This window comes from Cygnus olor, chromosome 1, assembly GCF_009769625.2.
Source record: "Cygnus olor isolate bCygOlo1 chromosome 1, bCygOlo1.pri.v2, whole genome shotgun sequence".
NCBI classification, from domain to species: Eukaryota; Metazoa; Chordata; class Aves; order Anseriformes; family Anatidae; genus Cygnus; species Cygnus olor.
In genome coordinates this window covers 141,840,517-141,860,094 of record NC_049169.1, presented here as the reverse complement: position 1 = coordinate 141,860,094, position 19,578 = coordinate 141,840,517, and the positions used below count along the sequence as shown (strand labels likewise).

The 19,578-nt window shown below is 39.9% G+C and overlaps 1 protein-coding gene across 1 annotated transcript in view; it reads right to left on the bottom strand.

The window, feature by feature from the left end:
• SLC9A4 (solute carrier family 9 member A4) overlaps positions 1-19,578 on the bottom strand; it is a 34,151-nt gene that overhangs the window by 14,125 nt on the left and 448 nt on the right. The window contains exons 2-7 of the mRNA XM_040536438.1: positions 15,923-16,386; positions 9,803-10,062; positions 7,014-7,231; positions 2,996-3,198; positions 2,209-2,295; positions 797-867 (exon numbers count right to left, since the gene is read on the bottom strand). Of these exons, the coding sequence (XP_040392372.1) occupies positions 797-867; positions 2,209-2,295; positions 2,996-3,198; positions 7,014-7,231; positions 9,803-10,062; positions 15,923-16,386 (1,303 nt within the window). The remainder of the gene's footprint in view (positions 1-796; positions 868-2,208; positions 2,296-2,995; positions 3,199-7,013; positions 7,232-9,802; positions 10,063-15,922; positions 16,387-19,578) is intronic.

Genomic DNA, 19,578 nt, shown 5'->3' with positions numbered 1-19,578 from the left:
TCAACATGAGAGGGCACTTCTTTACTGTGAGGGTGACAGAGCACTGGCACAGGTTACCCAGAGAGGTTGTGGAGTCTCCTTCTCTGGAGATATTCAAACCCCTCCTGGATGCCATCCTGTGCAATGTACTCTAGGTGATCCTGCTCATCAGGGGGGTTGGACTTAGAGGTCCCTTCCAACCTCAGCCATTTGGGAATTCTGTGATTTTCTGAGTGAAGACCAGCTTGAAAGTATCTGCCTGTGCTACTAGATATTTAAATGCCAACATTTCCTCCAGTATTTCTTTTTATTTTAAATATGACTAATTACAAAGATTTGTAAGGACAAATGAGTAATTATTATTTAATCTGCACTCACCTACAAGGGATTGTATTTGCCTTGGAGGCTTATAGAGAAAGACAGTGAAGCACTGACACCATACACATTTTCCGTTTCAAATCCCAACCTAAAGGAACACTGCCATATATCAAAGATTTATGCCAAAGCTATATGCATAGTCTGATGCCTGCAGCATGAGTTTATCTGCTATATTTTTTTTTCTTTCAGAAGGTTCATTTTCTCCCTGTTTGTGCAGAAGCAATTTAGCACACAATATATGGGTTCTGCTCTCCCAAGAGATAGCGATTACTCAGGAGTTCACTTTTAAAAAAGAGATATTGCACACGTCCCCAATATTTTCATGCTATTTTAGCCTCATGGGGCACAAGATGGATTTCTTATTCTATTTACCTTTTGTATTTTACATCACAGATGATAGGTTATTTTATTATAACAGTCTGCAGTAAGAGATGCTTACTTATCTCTCAGCTGATAATGACTCCAATGTCCACATATGTCTTCAATACCAGCCTTGAAGTGATCCATCAACTGGAGAAACAAACACGGAAGGAATTTAAGTGGTCATTATGAGAAAATAATGTCACCACAAATATGCAACAGTTGACAGGATTTTCTTTCCTTTTTTTTTCCCTTTTTTCTTTTTTAAATGGGAAGGGTGAGTTAATTCTGAAAGTATCTACATTTTTCTAAAAATCAAGGCAAATATCCCACTGTGCTTGGCTGCAGTGGCAATATTTTGATTGAGGTGGCAATTCGGTCAGTCTGCTATCATCTCACCATCACCTAGAAAAATACAAACCTAAGTAAAGGACTGTCCCCAGTGGAAAACAATACTGAGCATCCAAATTGCATGGTCCTCTTTCTCTACTGAGACCAAAACCAAAATTATTAGATCTGCCACCCAAGTCTTCTTTCTGCAGGTGTGACATCCCTCTGTGTGTGGGGGGCCAGGTACTCCACACTGTAGCCCTTGCCATGATTTGCAAATCCCCTGAGGATTTTGCATATTGTCATGAGAATGGCAAGTTCATCACTGCTAAGTATCGGAGTTTTCAGTCATCTTCTGTCCATTTCTAGCATTACAGAAACAAAGAAAACGGTCAGTTCTTGCATATGTATAGTTGTAAGCGGTGCTTTTGAACATGATTACCATTCAAAGCTAAGTGCAAAAGTTGGAATAGAAAGAATTAAATTCACTTCAAATTCAAATCAGTTGAGATGTTCTGGTTTTGCTAATGTTTTTTGAATGTGTTTAATTTTAAGGCACAATCATTTTGTTAATTTCAGATATATTCCCTAGAGTAAAAATGAAAGAGTGTATGTATATTTTGTCTAGTGTTGCTAAGTTAGTTTGAGCAGTTTTCTGTTATTTTGTATATAGGTAATTTGAAAGTTAAAGCAAATGTTTGAAAGGGAAAAAGATTGTTACTTAGAATTAAATTTGCAGACCAATGGTTCAACTCATTTCAGTTCACCAAAACATGATTAAGACTTTTAAGGTGTCAGTGTGTTTATAATCAATCAAAAGATGGCAACAAAGGTATCTAACAAATCTGTCTGGAAAGGATGATAAGTGCATTTTGTAAATGCTGCTTTTATGTACCTGTCCCACCATGGTCACAAGTATCCAGATGTAAGATGGCCTTGCTATGCCATGTCAGTTACAGTACAGTATTATAATATGAAAGTCACTATGAATACAAATGAACTATCACATTTTAGAATATTATGCCTAGGTTTCAGTCCAAATGTTCTAAAAAGCATTAATTGCCCAAATTCACTAAATGTCAGGGCCTCCTTTAATCCGTCTCTTTCTGAACACCCTACCTTTTCTTTTTAGGGTACTATTTACTGATATCAAAAACTTACTCTCATGTGAATTTCTTCATTGATGGACTCCTTTTTGTTGGTCTTTTTAACATCTAGATATCTGACCAATGGTCCAATTGTGATTCCCTGCATTTGGAACATCAAGTTGAAATGTTAATAATATCTCAAAAAATAAAGCAGAAAGCAAGAAAATGGATTTCATTTTAATCAGTCAGAAAAGCTGTCTTAGACAGGATAATGATCAGTTACAACAGGAGAGGATTAAAACTCAAAACCAAAAATTAAAAAATGTGTACCTATTTTTTAATCAAGACTGTGTTTATCAACATGTTTTAACCACATAAAATAACTGACTCATTGCCAACTTTCACCAAAACAGCACTCAGCTGGAAGAAAGCATTGTCTTTGTGAGGTCCTTATGGTCTTGAAAACTCTTACTTCTATATTTTCAGAATTAAGCATTTTGGTTTGGTTTGATTTGGCTTGGTTCTTTTTTTATTTTGTTTTGTTTTTCATGTAGAAACCATTTTCAGCTGTTCCCGATTCTCTATTGCACTCCTAGAGAATCTAGCATTTAAAAAAGGGAAATAGAAACAAAACTGGTTTTATGAAAACATTCCGATGGGATCTAAATGCCTAACCACTATTATGCCTACGAGCATAGTGCTCTATGGACACCCTACAGTATCTGAGTTATTTGTAGGGGAAAATAAAGAGCGTGGGACATCCAGAAGATCCAGTTCCTCCTTGTGCAGCAGTGTAAACCAAGTGGAATAACCTGGTCACCTTGGTTTTATGAAAGCAATACATTAAGAAACACACTTACCTGGATGAACACAGTAAAGTATATAACTACAAGTGTAGCAGTAATGAACAAATTTTTCCTTGGAAAGAGGTTCACTGGGAGCAAGAACGCAAGAGAGAAGCTACTGGCTCCTCGAAGACCACTGTAGGAAATAATGAGTTGGTCTTTCACAGTGAAGGGATACGTTCGGAACTTGTTACTGATATAGAAGAGAGCAAATACACCTAAGAAGGCAAAACAAACAAACAAACAAACACCAATTATTATTAAGAAAGCAGAAAAAGAAAATATTCAAAGCAAAACAAAACACATTTTGTCTCAGGCAGCAGTTGACAGACCTTCCTTTTCAATTTTTGGCTCTTGTCGTTTCTCTTTGACCAAATATTTAATCTTTGTGTGAAAAAGTCCTAGAAAAGTGTGTGTTTATTAACTGCTTCAAGTTTTAAATTCTCATGTGGGTTTAGAAGTGAGATTAGGGGAAAAGATTTACTTCCTGTCTTTATGTTGCACTTCTCTGGAGTGTTCTGGATACAAAATAAACCACTAGATGAGAGTTTTTTTCTTGTGCCTTCCCTTGCAATGTTTCCTGCTTTCACACAGCGTCTGCCCAAAGTGTTTGAACAATTCTTTACCAACAAATCCTGTGGACAGGTTCACTGAAAGGCAGAGTAATAACATTTTAATTTTTAATCCTCTGGCTTACTGCCTCTGTAATTCTCTGTTTATTTCTCAGATTTCATTTTGCTTTCAGTAAAAGTTAAAATTAATCAGACTGCCTGTGGCTATGTAAGGACTGTTTTACTTTTTTTTTTTTTATGGAGTACATTTAGTTATTTGCTTGATTTTCTCTTAATCTACGTCATCATAAGACACAAATATCCTATGATTTGCATGTAAACTGTTACATTGCTAAAGTAAACATTGAAAATTCATGATAATTACTGGTGTTATTTTACTCTGTATTCACTGATAAATTCAGTGAATTATTTTGGGTAAGGCTAGTAGCGCTATACCATTATTTAGGTTGCTGAATACCACTTTATATAAGACCTTTTTTGATTATTTATGTATGGTAGTTTAACATTGATGGGCAGCTAAGCACCACAACACCAAATCTCTCATTGCCTCTCCTCAGAAGGACAGGGGGAGAAAATATAATGAAAACAAAAGCGAACTTGTGGGTTGAGATAAGGACAGGAAGATCACTCACAGTTACTGTTATGGGCAAAACTGACTCAGCACAGGGAGATTAATGTAATTTATTGCTTATTGCTATCAGACTCGAGCACTGCAGAGATAAAAGGAAACTACAAACACCTTCCCCCCATCCACCGTCTCCTACCTCCTTCCCCCCAAGCAGCAAAGGGGAACAGGGAATGGGGGCTGCGGTCAGTCCCTAAAGCTTCGTCTCCACTGCTCCTTCACGGTCACTCCCTGCCCCTGCTCCACGTGGGGTCCCTCCCACTGGATGCCGTCCTTCCCAAACTGATCCTGCAGGGGCTGCCCACAGGCAGCAGCTCTTCAAGCACTACTCCCACATGGCTCTGTACCACGGGGTCCATCCCCCAGGAGCAAATTGCTCCAGCACGGGTCCCCACGGGCAGCAGCTCCCCTCAGACCCCCTGCCCCTGCGTGGGCTCCTCTCCATGTGCAGCTCCGGACCGGGGCCTGCTCTCCATGGGCCACAGCCTCCTCCTACAGGCCACATCCACCTGCTCCACCGGGGGCTCCTCCACGGGCTGCAGCGTGGAGATCTGCTCCATGTTGGGCCCATGGGCTGCAGAGGGAGAGCCTGCTCCACCAGGGGCCTCTCCACAGGCTGCAGGGGAACTGCTGCTGCGTGCCTGGAGCACCTCCTGCCCTCCTTCTGAACTGACTTTGGTGCCTGTAGGGCTGCTTCTCTCACATTGTCTCACTCCTCTCTCCCAGCTGCTGTTGCACAGCAGGTTTTTCTCTTTCTTAAATATGATTCCGAAGAGTCACAACCAGAATCACATATTGGCTCGGCTCTGGCCAGCAGCGGGTCCCTTTTGGAGCCATCTGGCTCTGATCTGACATGGGGCAGCTGCTGGGCTCTGCTCACAGAGGCCACCCCTGTAGCACCTTCCAGTACTAAACCCTGGCCGCATAAACCCAATACATTATGCTAGATAATCAACTACTCAGACCGAAACTGTGTAATGTGTCACCCTCAAACCAATTCTTTTTACCCTATTCAAGCTTCAGAGAAAATGATGCAATCATTTTAGCAAACAAGTTTAGGGGAAATATTTTGACCATCCTCTGGAAAGCTCTAGCACTCCCTTTGGTGTTTTAGAGACAAAGGGGCATGTGACAGCAAAGTGTTTTTTTTTTCCCGTAAACATTTTTTATCTCTTTATTGGAAGGTTATTCCTATATGGACTCCAAAAGGAAGCCTTTAAAAACATACAGGGCACAGTTGGTCCAGGATTAGCAAGGAAATATTTAGTCATTGCCTTCTTGCTGTCGAACCCACAACAATCACATCACCTTTACAGTTGAGTAATTGTGTCATCACTATATAACAGGACTGTTCCAGTGCACCGGAGCCACCTGAGAGATTTAAGAAATAGCACCTTAACCTCAGCTCTTTGATGCCAACGCTTAGTTGGTCCCAAACTCAGAGTATTGTATGTTGGAAGTGACCTTTGGAGGTCATCTAGAACAAATTCCTACTCAAAGCAGATCTAATCAAATCAGGTTGCTCAGAGCACTAATCAAGTCTTGAGTACCTTCAAGGTTGTAGAGTTGTGCTGCTGTTATAATATTGGATCACTGTCATGTTAAATGGGTTCCTACTATCTAATTAGAATTTCCCATGTTCTACCTTGTGTCTGTTACCTCTTATCTTACTGATGTGCACCTCTGAGAAGAGTCTGGATTCATCTTCTCTCTGTTCTCTGATCAGGCTTCATCTTCTCTCTACCCTCTGATCAGGTACTTGTAGACAGTAATAAGGTCTCCTGTGAGCTCTGTCTTTTTCAGGCTGAGCTCTCTCAGGCTTTCCTTGTATATCCAGTGCTCTAGGTCCTGACCAGTTTGGTGACCTCTACTGCACTTGCTCCAGAACCCCCATATCTTTCCTTTACCAGGGAGCCAAGAACTGGACACACCAGATACTCTCACCAGTGCTGAATAGATGGGAAGAAACACTTCCTTGGGCCTGCTGCCTACACACTTGCTAGTGTAGCCCAGGATGAAGTTGGCCTTTTTTGTCACAAAGGCACATTTTTGACTTGTGACAAAGCATATTCCACAGTTGGTTCATCAACCACCTGCATCAAGAAATTGTCTTCAACATTTTTCAGAAATCTCCTGGATGTCTCATATATAGCCATACTGCCCTTCCAACAGATATCGGGGTAGTCAAAGTCTCTCATGAGTACTGGGGCCTGTGACTGTGACACTTTCTACAGAGCATAAAGAATAGTTCATCTGCCTCCTTCTGTTGATCAAGAGATCTGCAGTAAACACCTGTCAAAACATCAGCTGTACTGGTCTGTCCTCTGATCCTTAAGCACAAACTCTCTGCTGGTTCCTCACATTTGCCCACATCTGTCCCACATATAGTTTGACATCCTCTAGGCACTCCTGGCCCAGGACCTTTAGTGTTATACAGCCAGGACCAGAAGCATGCTTATGTACATTTATTATCCAATTAGTAAGTTAATTACAGAATGCGATTAAATTATTAAGTCCACTTACCCAAGGGCATATAGTTAACTAAAATATCGGCTTCTATATGAGCATAGTCATGGTAATATTTTAATTTTGCTTAAAGTTTTCCATGCTTGCTTAATCATAAAGCCTGCACTTGGAGACTGGCATTAAGATTTGTTTGAGTTTGCTTTTTCCCCTTTTTCTGCATGTGGGGATTTATGAAATTAAGTTGACTGTAATTTTGACTAGTAAATTTGTTATGAAACTGGTTATACCAGTCTGCACAGGCTTTACTAACATACCTTTGCACAAAAAGTTTTCCCTCAGAGATGTAGCTTGCCCACAAAAGCTCACTTACTCAGTGCTCGCCAAATGAGGCAGAAAAGCAGAGTGAAGCAAATGAAGGCCCAGTTCCACTCGTGGTTTTTCCCCACTGTAGACACTCCCATGAACACAAAAATCAGGGTCTCACTGACGCTGCTCAGCATCTTCATGAAGTATTTTATTGTCGTATAGGAATTCTGGGAAACATTCTCCTCCACGTATTTCTTCATAGTCACTGCACATGCTGTCATGCTGTACCAGGCAAAACATCATAGATCAGCTACAAACTGTTTTTTAAATTATTATTTTTAATTTTATTTTATTTAAGAACAACTTTTGCCTTCATTACCTGCACTCTCCATCACTGACTTTTAACCTTCCTAATATCATGTAGCATTTTACTTCTTCAGTAATGCTAGCTATTTGGGTGAGAGCATCTTAATGCAGAACTGTGAACCAATTTTGTATATAGGAAAAAGGAAGCAAATCAGTCAGCCTCCCTGGGGAGGAAGTGAGGGTATCACATTCCCGTTCAAAGTCCATTTTATTTTGAATGTCTAACACACAACCACCACACAACAAATATTTGAGTCTCAAACAAAGGGCGGTCAATTTCGTACCAGCCTGAGGATAGATCAATTAGAGAGACATAACCTGCCTCTCAGTGATCTTCTCCTTCAAGATGGTGGTGGGAGAACGTGGTTTTAGTTCTCTGCATGGGCCAAAGCCCCCACTGGCTCCCTTCCAGCTGGGTGGCAGATCAGCAGGACCATATTAAGCTTCAGAAATTCTCATCCCACAGAAACCCACTGCGGGGAAAATTAATTTTCCTACAGATGTGTCCTTCACCCCTTTTAGTTGCTCAGAGTGTGGGGGATGCTCCTAAGGAAGGAAAAGAATCTTTTCCACATTTTTGCTGTTAATCAAGATTAGAGCCTGCTTCAGAGGTATCAGCCACGATCCAGCACAGATGCTGGTCACATTCATACTGAGCAATAGTCTTCAAACAGGACTGCTGAAGATGGTTTCTCTTATCCCCTTCATTTTCCACAGTAGTATGTAGATAGATTCAGTGCTATGGTAGTAATATATTCCATCATCTATCTAGTTTCTCTTGATATTTTTTTAGTCTCTGGGGGTTTCTTGGGATGATATTTTTCTGAACTTGTGAATTCAGAGAATGTTGACTGCTCGTTAAATAAACCTTCATCTAGTTTCTGCTCATTTAATTTCCATTGAAGAAATCTCAAGGGTATTCTGGTAGAAATGAGACATTTAGCAGGTCCAAGAACACTTTAAGACAATGTCATTAAGCATTAAAGTTTAATACTGTTGACTTTCAAAGACACATGCATAATAGACTTTCATGATCCAAGTGACAAATGAATGAATTCCTCAATAATTCAGAAGGGTGACAATAAGTTCCCATTCCTAAAACAAGCAATAATTTCCTCAATGAAGCAGTAAGAATAATGAATCCTAATTATATTAACATTTTTTATTACTAATAATTTCAATACTCTAATGAAAATAAAAAGTAAGAGGAATAACGAGCTACATAGTCGTGTGTAACAAATAGGCAGGAAAGCACTATTCTGTGCAGTGCAGGTAGGAAAGGGTCCGTGTAGCATTAACGCTCACTATAAAGGTGGTCTAACCCTGCTCATCTAAAGTCACCAGTCACCTTAGAGCAAGTGTGCTGGAGATGCAAAACAAAGCCTAAGATTCAATTCTGTTGTCTAATTGCCCAGAGAAACATATTTCCTACCTAAATACTTATTTAATATGGTTAAATATTCTGATCTGCCGTCCAAGGGCAACCCTCCAAAGGTTGCTTTTACAAAGCCAGTTGTGCTCTGAAGCTAACCAAACCAGGGTTTGACAAGTGGACATGAGCAAATGTACCTGTCTGGAAAGCAACAGCTACACACTTTTATTTATTAAGTTTTAACTGGTTTGTTCTCGATATAGGTAAGAGTTTTCTGGAGATCCCTCTCCTCTGGGAACACCAAGGCCTATGAGACCCCACTGGCTTGTGAGCTCAGAGCCAATGCAAGCCACACCAGCTCCTGCCACCCACCAGCTGGGCAGTCCACAGCACTAGCTGGAGCGTTTGCCACCTCGCTGGGTACTCTTTTCTTTACACTTTACCCTTCTGAGGGGTTGTTAGGTGCAGGATCTTTTCCTCTACCAGCAGTCTTTTCCTAGTGTTTCTCACTTTTGCCTCCTATTCCTTCCTTTCTATTCTTCCAGTGATGCTGTTCTCGCGTAGTGTAATTCCAGTAAACTACATTAGAACTTACATTCACAACTATATACAAAAGCAATAACTCTGACTTTTTTTTTTTTTAACAATTTCCACACTCCTTACTTTTTATTCCTATTGTAATTTGATGGTGATGATGCTTAGCAATAAATGCAGACACACTGGCCTAGTATCAGATCGTTCTCTCACTGAACTGGTTTTACCAGAGGTAGCTGACTGCTCGTTCAGGCCCCGAGGAACAGAAAACAGCCAGCTGGTGGCAGCACTGGTCACATCACACAAGTGCAACTTTTTTTTTTTTTTTTTTTTGGCAAAAATCTCGCCAAGACGCCAGCACAGATATCCACTCCTCAGTACTACATCTATGCCTACACTGAGTATAGGTTTGCTTTACCTAATTATCGATGCACTTACAGACCCCTTAGAAGCCATTCACTGCAGGTCTCTAGGCCAGATCCTGAAAATGATGGTGTTACACTAGCCTCAAGCAAACAACCTCCATGAAAGGTTGCCCATTCCCTCAAGAGTGCATCCAAAAAGCCATAAGGAATACTCACGCCAAAATTCCCGAGATGTAAAGGGTTTCAGCGGACAAGTATGACAGGTAGCTGAACATGAAGACCAGCAAAGGTTCAATAGCAGAAACGTTGTGGGTGAATCGAGTCATGAGTGCCGAAACAAATCCAAAGACAATGCCAAACAGCATACCACCCAGCCCCACCACGAAGAAGCGAGCAAAGCCAGCAAGGATGTCGATGGATTCGATCTCTTCATACCTGTGCATCTGGGTGAAGGCGATGAAGATGTTATATAATACCTATGTGCAAAAATGAGGATATAGCAGTTAGATTTCTTTCTGAAACTTGCAAACTTACACATTTTATACATACATATATATGTATATATGTGTGCTAGATATTGCTTTAGACAGATCAGCAAGCTAGCAGTTTCAGGTTGCCTCTAGCTAGATAAATACAATTATTAAAGTTCTGTTATTGGTGTTCAAGTAGAAGTCTTATGTAATCTAAGTTTTAGTGAGTTGACTTATTGATACAATAATTATAGCCTATCATGACTGACACTGAAAAATCCAGAGTAAATGGCTGTCACAACTGCATTTACACAAATATTCAACAGAAGCTTTTCCAACCTGGCTGAAAAAGGTCCCAATCTGGCTCTAAACCTCTTTACTTTTAACATTCTCTTTTGGAGTTTCCCTCCATTTCCTTGCCCACCCTGCTCCCTATAAATCCTATGTTAATGTAGCATCAGTGTGTGAAGGGGACGTTCATAGTCTCTCTAACCTCATATGTTTTGGGTTTCATGCCACTTAAACTCCTTCCCAGGAATTCTGTGCCAGTACTCTGAACTTCAAAGTAGGAACTAAAAGCTATGGCACCATAAAGGGCTTAAAGACCCTTCAAACTTATATTCTGACTAGAAAGCTTGAAACATCAAAAATAAAAAGAAAACAATGTTGGATTACATGACAGATTGAATTCACTATATTTTATAAATTGGTCTGTAAATATAATTTTATTTATTTTAGATCAGATAAGTTTACCAAACTTATATTATTAATAATTTCTCTCATTCAGAAATTCATGATGAAAAATCTTCAGTATGTTCCTCTTTCATCCATGATTTAAAAACTAATCCAAAGTCTCCACGGGAATGAATGGAGTAGTGATAAAAATTTCTTAGAAGCTGCTGACAGTTGGTTGTCATTAAGTCCTGTCAGATCTATTTACAGGAAATGTCTAACATGTGAAAGTCACCTTTCAGTTTTCAAGAGAATTTTAGGAACATCTAAAGACACCACTTCTCCATAGCTGTTGCACCAAAGTATAAGTTCCATGACACAAAACAGAGCAAAATCATTTGTTTTATCTGTTTTACTTTGGTCTTTCTTCTTCATATAGTTAATTTCAGAAGAGCGTTAAGAAGATTAAAGCAGATATTTGCAGGTAGAGGATTCAAGCTTATTAAGATAATAATTATTCCCCAGCTACTGTGCAATCTTAAATTGCTGCTGGGAACATATAACCCTGAGCTGTCACAAAGTCTGTTCTCCGGGAGGCTCACTGATAATATTTCTGGGGGACAGACACAGCACAACAAAATATTTCATGTGGAAGCATCCCAAAGTAAATAGTCATAGCTGTTTTTCCTGATGAATATGTATGAAATTAGGTTCTTCAGTGACATGTAAGGAAAAGAGGGTTCAAAGCAAGCAAAATTTCCCATATTTACTATGCAGTGTTTAATTACAAAGCCTGTTCTCTGTTCCCTCTTTCTTGCTGACTTCAACCTCTTTCTAAGACATGTGATTCCTTATAAATGATATCAAGGTAGTGATCCATGCTCACTTTTGAAGAAGGCAATTTATCATCAGCAAATGATTTAGTAAGTTTGTCTCTCCTTTTCTGCCTCCTAAAGTAGCTATACAATATAAGTGAATTTGCACAAAAATGGTACTTATTGAAATACGACATAATTTCCATTTTTTTGTAATGTGCTTTGTGGAAGCAAACTGTTCTTTGCAACAACCTGCATTGGACAACACACAAGTAAGGCCCCATGTAAATGTTGCTTAGCTAAGTTACCTTGCAGTGTTTCTAGCAAATGAGGTACTATAATTCTTTATAGAATCATAGAATAATAGAATGGTTTGGGTTGGAAGGGAAATTAAAGCCCGTCTAGTTCCAACTCTTCTGCCCTGGGCAGGGACACCTCCCACAAGACCAGGTTGCCCAAAGCCCCATCCAGCCTGGCCTTTAACACCTCCAGGGATGGGGCATCCACAGCTTCCCTGGGCAACCTGTTCCAGGGCCTCACCACTCTCATAGTAAAGAATTTCTTCCCTATATCTAACAAAAATCTCCCATGTTTTAAAGCCATTACCCCTTGTCCTGTCACTACACACCCAGACAAAAAGTCCCTCCCCAGCTTTCCTGCAGGCCTCCTTTAGGTACTGGCAGGCTGCTGTAAGGTCTCCCCAGAGCCTTCTCTTCTCCAGGCTGAACAACCCCAACTCTCTCAGCTTGTCTTCATAGGAGAGGTGCTCCAGCCAACTAATCATCCTTGTGGCCTTCCTCTGAACTCACTCTAATACTTCTATGTCCTTCTTGTGCTGGGGGCTCCAGAGCTGAACTCAATGCTCCATGTGGGGTCTCATGAGAACAGAATAGAGGAGGACAATCACCTCCCTCAACCTGCTGGCCACACTTCTTTTGATGCACCCTAGGAAATTGTTGGTTTTCTGGGCTGCAAGCATGCATTGCTGGTTCATGTTGAGTTTTTCATTAACCAACACCTCCAAGTTCTTCTCCTCAGTGCTTCTTTCAATCCTTTCTCTGGACAGCCTGTATTATTCATATGGAAGGAAAGCCTGAATCAGCTTAGGATGCCTTGGTTTGCTCACAAAGAAGGTATAGATTGATAGTTGGCCTCATTTAACAAACTTGTGAATGTCATATTTCGGTGGGTTTTGGTTTTTTTGGAGGGGGCATTGTCATGTAGTGATGGGCCACTGGGTGACTGATAGAGCCAGGGAGAGGAAGAGAGAGCGTGACACTGTTGCCCGCAGGGTACCTCCTCTGGGACTGGGTTCCCCACTCCAGCTGCTGCTTTGTCAGCCTACGTGACACATTGCATACAGTATTCACATCAGAAACATTGGAAGCAAAGATTTTCAAGTGACTGCCTTAACCACCAACATAGACAGCCTTGAAAACTCTTCGTTCCTCTCTCTGACCACATGAATTTTATTTTATTCTCAACTTCAGTGGCAGGGGCAGAGAGTATCTCCATCCTTCTCCGTAACACCCACACACCCAGTGGTCAAAGCCTTCCCCAGAAACATCAGAGACATAAATTCAAGCCCCTTCAAACAGAGAAATTAATTTTACTTTAGTCTCCATTATGCAGGAGATTTCTTTAACTGCTCTGTGGGTGCATACAAGGAGGAGCTGATACCATTGGAGAAATGGTTACTGCAGCTTCATTTTGAGTATGGTGTGGTATATAAGTGTTCTCAGAGTTTCTAAAATCAAGCCCCAGAGATGAAGTAGTCAGGGGAAATGTTCAGTTTTCTGATGCATACAGGTGCTCAGCTCCTTTCAAGACAGAAATAGTCTGGTCATAAGCAAGGGCACAGCTTCAGAAGCTTGAAAGACTTTGCAGCAAGATCAGGGTTCTCCATTTGTGTTCAACATTTAAATGAAATCTGCACTGAATTTACTGACAACACTGTTTTGGATGGGGTTTTGAAATTCCACTAATGTATGATACACACTGGAACCAGTCCTGTTGCTGTCTACACAATGATACTGATGTAGACATTCTAATGATAAAAGTCTGCTCAGGAGAAGCTATTGGGAAAAGAAACAACAGGCCCTGGAATCTTCTTGTTCCATTGACAGATATAGCCCACCTGCGGAGAATAAGACAAGGTACAAATGGGTACAAAGGGTACAATTATAATCTTCTGTTCCAGTACTTTCAGTCAAAGGAATAGCTCCTAAATAACTGTTATAATTCAACAGTCAATTAGTTTAGGAATTTTTAACACCAAGATATTAAACTAAATATGGGAGAGGGGGAGCTATTGTTGCCTCAGTTATAACGTACAAGTTCAGCAAAAATCATACCTGTTTGTCCTGCTGGGGAGAAAATGTTCAAGCTGATAAGCAGGCTGGAGAGAACCAGGGGATATTTGTATTTAAACAATAGAAAAAAATATATGTATTCAATATATCTTGGTGATATTACCTTTTAAACACATTGAGTTAACTCAAAAGAAACTGTTAAGAGAGAAATAGTGAGGAAATGGTAAGATAAGACAGCCAAGGTAAACAGTTTTAAAGACTTTAAAATAGCAAGTGGAGTATCAGGGAGGAAAAGAAACCTATTGGGATCCATCCACATGAGAAGAAGTTTGGTTTTCTCTGACATAAAGTCAGGTAGAGACTTTGGAAACCTTCACGCCCAGAAAAAGTCTGAGAGATGGCTGATGCAGAGATGTGCCAGCAGGAGCTGACAAGCTGATTGCAACGTAGCTGCTGTGAGAAGAGACCAGTGATGAGGTGCATGGGGCTATGGGAACTCACTCACACTGATGTAGCAAGCCCTTTTATTTCTTTTGCTAACACCACCTTGTACTGTGGAGGAATGCCTAAATACCACTGGTTTTAAGGACTTTCTGGTACTGCAGATTTGTGCTGTAACAGGATCCTGACTGAAAGCTCACGTAAATGCCATCATGACGAGGACCCACACTGTAAACACATGGGAACAAAAAGGAAGACAGGGTAGAGAGCCAGTCAGAAAATGGACCAAACAAGTTCTTCCAGAGTGAGGAACAGGCATTAAGTTCTGAAGCAGATAGATAAATTGTGCATTATTTTGTTTGCTTGTTTGTTGTTACTGCTGTAACACATTAGCAGTATGCATGCAAAGTTAAGTAACATTTGTCCCTTAATCATCAGCCCTACATCTCTGATTTACCAAGATAAGGATTTATGATCGATAGGCTGTGGCTGCAAGAAATTACTTCATTCCTTTTCCTTTTCACATTACTCATGAGCTTCACTTCTCCCATGAAGCCTTTCAGCAGTGAACTCTGTACAGATTTAACAAGTCCAGGTTGTGCTGTACCTCATGTATAATAGTATCTGAATAGTTTTTTTCTGTTTTAGATTCCTGTGATTTAAATTCTGTAAAGATCATATCTAGCAAAACTCCTTAACCTGCAGTTAATTTTCAGTGCATTAACAGTCCTCTTGGTTTCTGTGCAATGAATTTCCTGTTTGAAATTTCTTGCTTGAAAAATATGCAAGTTCTAAGTGTTTTGGTCAAATGTGGCCCACAGCTAGAATTTCATGTTGCTCCAAGTTTTAGTATAACTGTGGAGAAAGTGATGAATGTATTAGCAAAAGGAGCTCTGTTTAATAAATAAATAAATGAAACAACAACAACAAAACTATTTTCCTATTAAAAATAGAAAAATCTCTTTGTTTCTGGACACTTGAGGTAAGATACCCAAGAAAGATGAATGCTTGTCAGATGACTTTTTTTTTACTGATAGAAATAGACTTATGTGAAGTAATTCATGGGTTTTGGAATTCCTGTCTAAGGTCTCTGGAAAAAAATCTTAGAAGGAACTGGAGGAGGGATTGAGGCCACCAGAGACTGTACACATCTGTTTTTTTTTTGTTTGTTTGTTTTTTTGTTTTTTAAATAAATGCTCTCTAAGGCATGGAACATGGGAAGGTCTCTTGTACTGCTAGCCCTGCTATCCTCAGTCCTTAAGGAGTACAATTTCCTATTTATTTGCTTGCACAATATTGAGTATGTTCCTAGGTCTTACACAGGTCCTATCAGCAAAATAAGTTTTTGCTTATCCATTCACTTCAGTGAATACAAGAATAGGGTGTGTTTCCAATATCTAATCAGAAGCAGTATCTCTTCCAGAAGCTCTAAAACAACATGTTTTTGTAAGAGTTAATATAAAATGTAGTGTTTACGTATATTAAAATTAGTTGTGGGTTGACAGTGGAATATATGATAAATAATGTGTCTAAGATTTCTGCAGAGCTGCTCTTGCCATGTGTCCAATAAACCTACAAGCTATAAGGGCCCAAAGAGAGGAAGACAAGGAATGGAAAGAAACTCACCACAGTTATGCCATCATTTAACAATGACTCTCCAAAAATCATCATATAAAGCTGCTCATTAACAGAGGCTTCTTCAAAAACTTCCAGAGCTGCCACAGGATCCACAGCCGAAATCATGCTGCCAAAGAGCAGGTTCTGCAGCAGGTTCAGGTCGGTCAGGCCAAAGGCTTCAATCTGGCACACACCATAGAGGGAGAGGCCAATCCCAAATGAGTTCAGCAGAGATCCCAGCACAGACCACCACAGAATGGACCCAAAGTTTTCAAAAAATGGACGAGTTGGCATGAAATAGCCCTCTTCCAGGACAATAGGTGGAAGGAGATACAAGAAGTAAATACTTGTGTTCATCACTGGTGGGGATTTGTGATCGGTACCAAAGATGATCGCGCCAACCAGTGCTCCGATGGCAATCAGGATGCAGCTTTCAGGCATGAGTCTTGGTAATCGGTGGTAGAGATGGAAACCTTAAACAAAACACTGGGGTATTACTCAAGTTTAAATTAACCTGGTGTCAGACATGTTTTGCCTGCTTTTGAATACTTTGTCTGCAGATGACCAGGTTCTGCTCTTAGGACTGCAGTTGTAATTGTAGAGACAGTACCACTCCCTTCAAAATGAAACATGACTTGTATCGTTACAAGAAAGGAAGAGTTTGGCCACAAATCTCTTCTCATCCCCCTTCCTAGCTGTCAATTTCTGAACAAGTGTGCTTCAGTCTAAGCTTCATTACTAGAAATGCAAAAACATCTTCAAAAAAACACTGTGCAATTTGGAAATAGTATATTCTTAAAATTTCTTCAAGTATCCTTGCTGAACAACAGCTGCTACCACCAAGCCTCTGGGGCACAGTATGTCCTGCCATCTCAAAGAGCCTCTCCATCTCTGACCGTGTGTTCAAAGGCTGCTCCCACCAGTGCTGAGGAGGATTCCTGGCTGCAGAGCTACTGCTGGATTTGGGCTGACCAGGAACCTGGAGAATCCCAAGGGAGCAGCTCAGATGCCAAGGTCTGTTCAGCCCTTTTCAATTCCAGAAGTCCCCTGAAGCATTTCACAGACTCCAGATCACCCACAGACTGAGGAAGTGAATACTCATGAATACCACAATATACAAAGCAGCTCAGTTATCAACAGGAACCAAGCCACAGCTGCATAACACTTTCTACAAGCTGATTAACCTAGCTTTTCTGGGAACCGGTTTTCCTACATAAAATAAACAGCACTCTGTAAAGAACCTGATGAGTTTAGTGAAACAACACCAAGGGTTTCAGTAGAGCTGAAAGAACTACTGACAGCCATCAAATAACAGAAAATAAAGGATCCCTGTTATTTTTTTTTTCCTCATTAAAAATAAAGCTTCAGGCCACACTACAAATGAAGCGGGCTAAAGTTTTTTCCACTCAGAAAAGTTTATCTTGCATGTTTACAGCGAAATTCTCTTTTCTACTCCAGAAAAAAAAAAAAAAAAAAAAAAAAAAAAAGTCATATTTAAACTGCCTGGCCAACTGGCTGCCTGGACAGTGCCTGGGTGAAGGCTAGTCAACATGAGAAGGAGCTCATCAACAGTAACATGGTACAGAGAGTTACACACAGCTCATTGCCACAGTGCGCCTCCACTTAAAAATATAGCCAGGCTGTTTTACAGAGAAAGGGTGACACTTAGCATATAAAAGTTATGGATGTGAATCTCCTCTTAGCTACCTTGATGTCCTACTACTGTGTGTTCATATAATCCTTCACAGTTGACATGAATATTGATACCAATACTGAGATAACATCTAACAATAGCTCACCTAGTTGCTGGATCAGGAACTGTACAATCATATTGTGAATGAGAGGTGCCTCATCTAGAAATGTAGGGAGTTGCTCGGAGTTTACAAGAATGAGAATGAGACAAATACACCCATAAACAGGCAGCCAGCTTTAGATGGCCCTGCCAAGCTGGGAGGTTAGACCAGATGACCTCCAGAGGTACCTTCCAACTTCAACCATTCCATGATTCTGTGTGAAATCCAATGCGTCTGTTTCCACAGCTGAAGCGAGGTCAACTTTCATCCCATAACTCTGCAGCTAATGACATGACTGCATTTCTGTGATGTTAGACTTATCCATGCTCAAAAGTAAAGGAAAAGAAAAACATTCTTTTGAATTTTAAAATTATTTATTTGGGAGACTGTGTTTTTTACCAAAAAGTATACTATAATCATAACACTACTCATCTTCTATTTTAATTTAAAAAAAAAAAAATATGTTCAAGTCTTCTGTCAGTTTTACAGAATAAGGGGATTATTTCTCCATTCATTATGTCAGAAATGTTTCCTACCTTGAAATTCTGAAATCCAAAAAGGAGATTAAACTTGAGGGTGACATTGGAAAAAAAATAACAATTTGAAAATCTTCCGTTGGCAGCCAGATTATTCAAACTAATTCTTTCTCCCAAGTAAATTTGAAGTCAACAGCTCCACAATTTTCAACAACAACAAAAAAAGTTTGTTGGAAAATTCCCAGCAAAGGAAGAGGTCTGTCTGGGAGGTGTCACAAAATTCTAAAGTTACCTTATTTCATGCTCGGAACAAGAATATAGAGTAGATGTGCCTTATAGCAATTCCTGTGCTTTTGCAGGTGATGAATAAAGAAATTAGTAATGCTCACCGCTAACACAGTCTGCTCATGCAATAACAACAAACCTGATTTGTAAAAAAAAAAAAAATATATATATATATTATTACTTTAGCAGTCAATATATCTGTGTGTAGGATTTGGACTCAGACCGTCATCTACTGTGAAACTTGTGAATCATGGTCAGTGGCGATGATATTTAACAATTGTTTGACTATGACATGAAAACTGTACATCTTCAGGCCACTTCCAGAAAATCATCAGTACCACTTACCAGCCTATTCTACAGCAATGTTTGAAAATCCCATTGAACTTCAAAGGGGCAGGGAAATCACTTGTATGCAGCTCTTCACATTATTGACAACTTCTTCATTTATTTCGTATTGCTGCATTAGTTCTGAAAGATCAAATCCAAGTTAAGCCCGGCCATATAGATGCATAAGACACATGGCGAGCCATTTTTGCTGTATTAATTGCAATCTCTGCGTCTCCATGAGTTGTCTCTCTTCATTCAAATACCTACACAGAGCCCCCATAGAAGCTAGATGTATTGGTATATCTTCAAAAGGCTTTTATGCTACTTCTCCAATGACCTACACCGCTCAGACTGACTCTTTCCTCTGATATTACTTTCTGATCAATTTTAAACAACAACAATTTAAAACAAAAACTCATAGGGAAATGTTTCCTATTATTCACATGACAGAAGAGTTCTTCCCACTTTCCTCTCCCCCAAAGTAAGTACGTCTGAAGTTTCAGTCATCTGTTTATTTATTTCTACAGCTGTGTCGGATTGTACAGTCTGATATCTTATGATATTTAACAAACGGAACAAAGAATAGACAGCACTGTGTAGAGGACATCTATTGCTACTAGTTAATGTAGACAACCCAAGAGATATGAAGGTGAGAGGTCATATATTTACTTAAATAAGTTGGAAGCATTCAGAAGGTGAAATTTTGTCATTGTTCGATCACAATCTTTTCTTTCCAGGATGGATAAACACAATCCCAGGCACAAAAATGCATGCAGGGTACTTG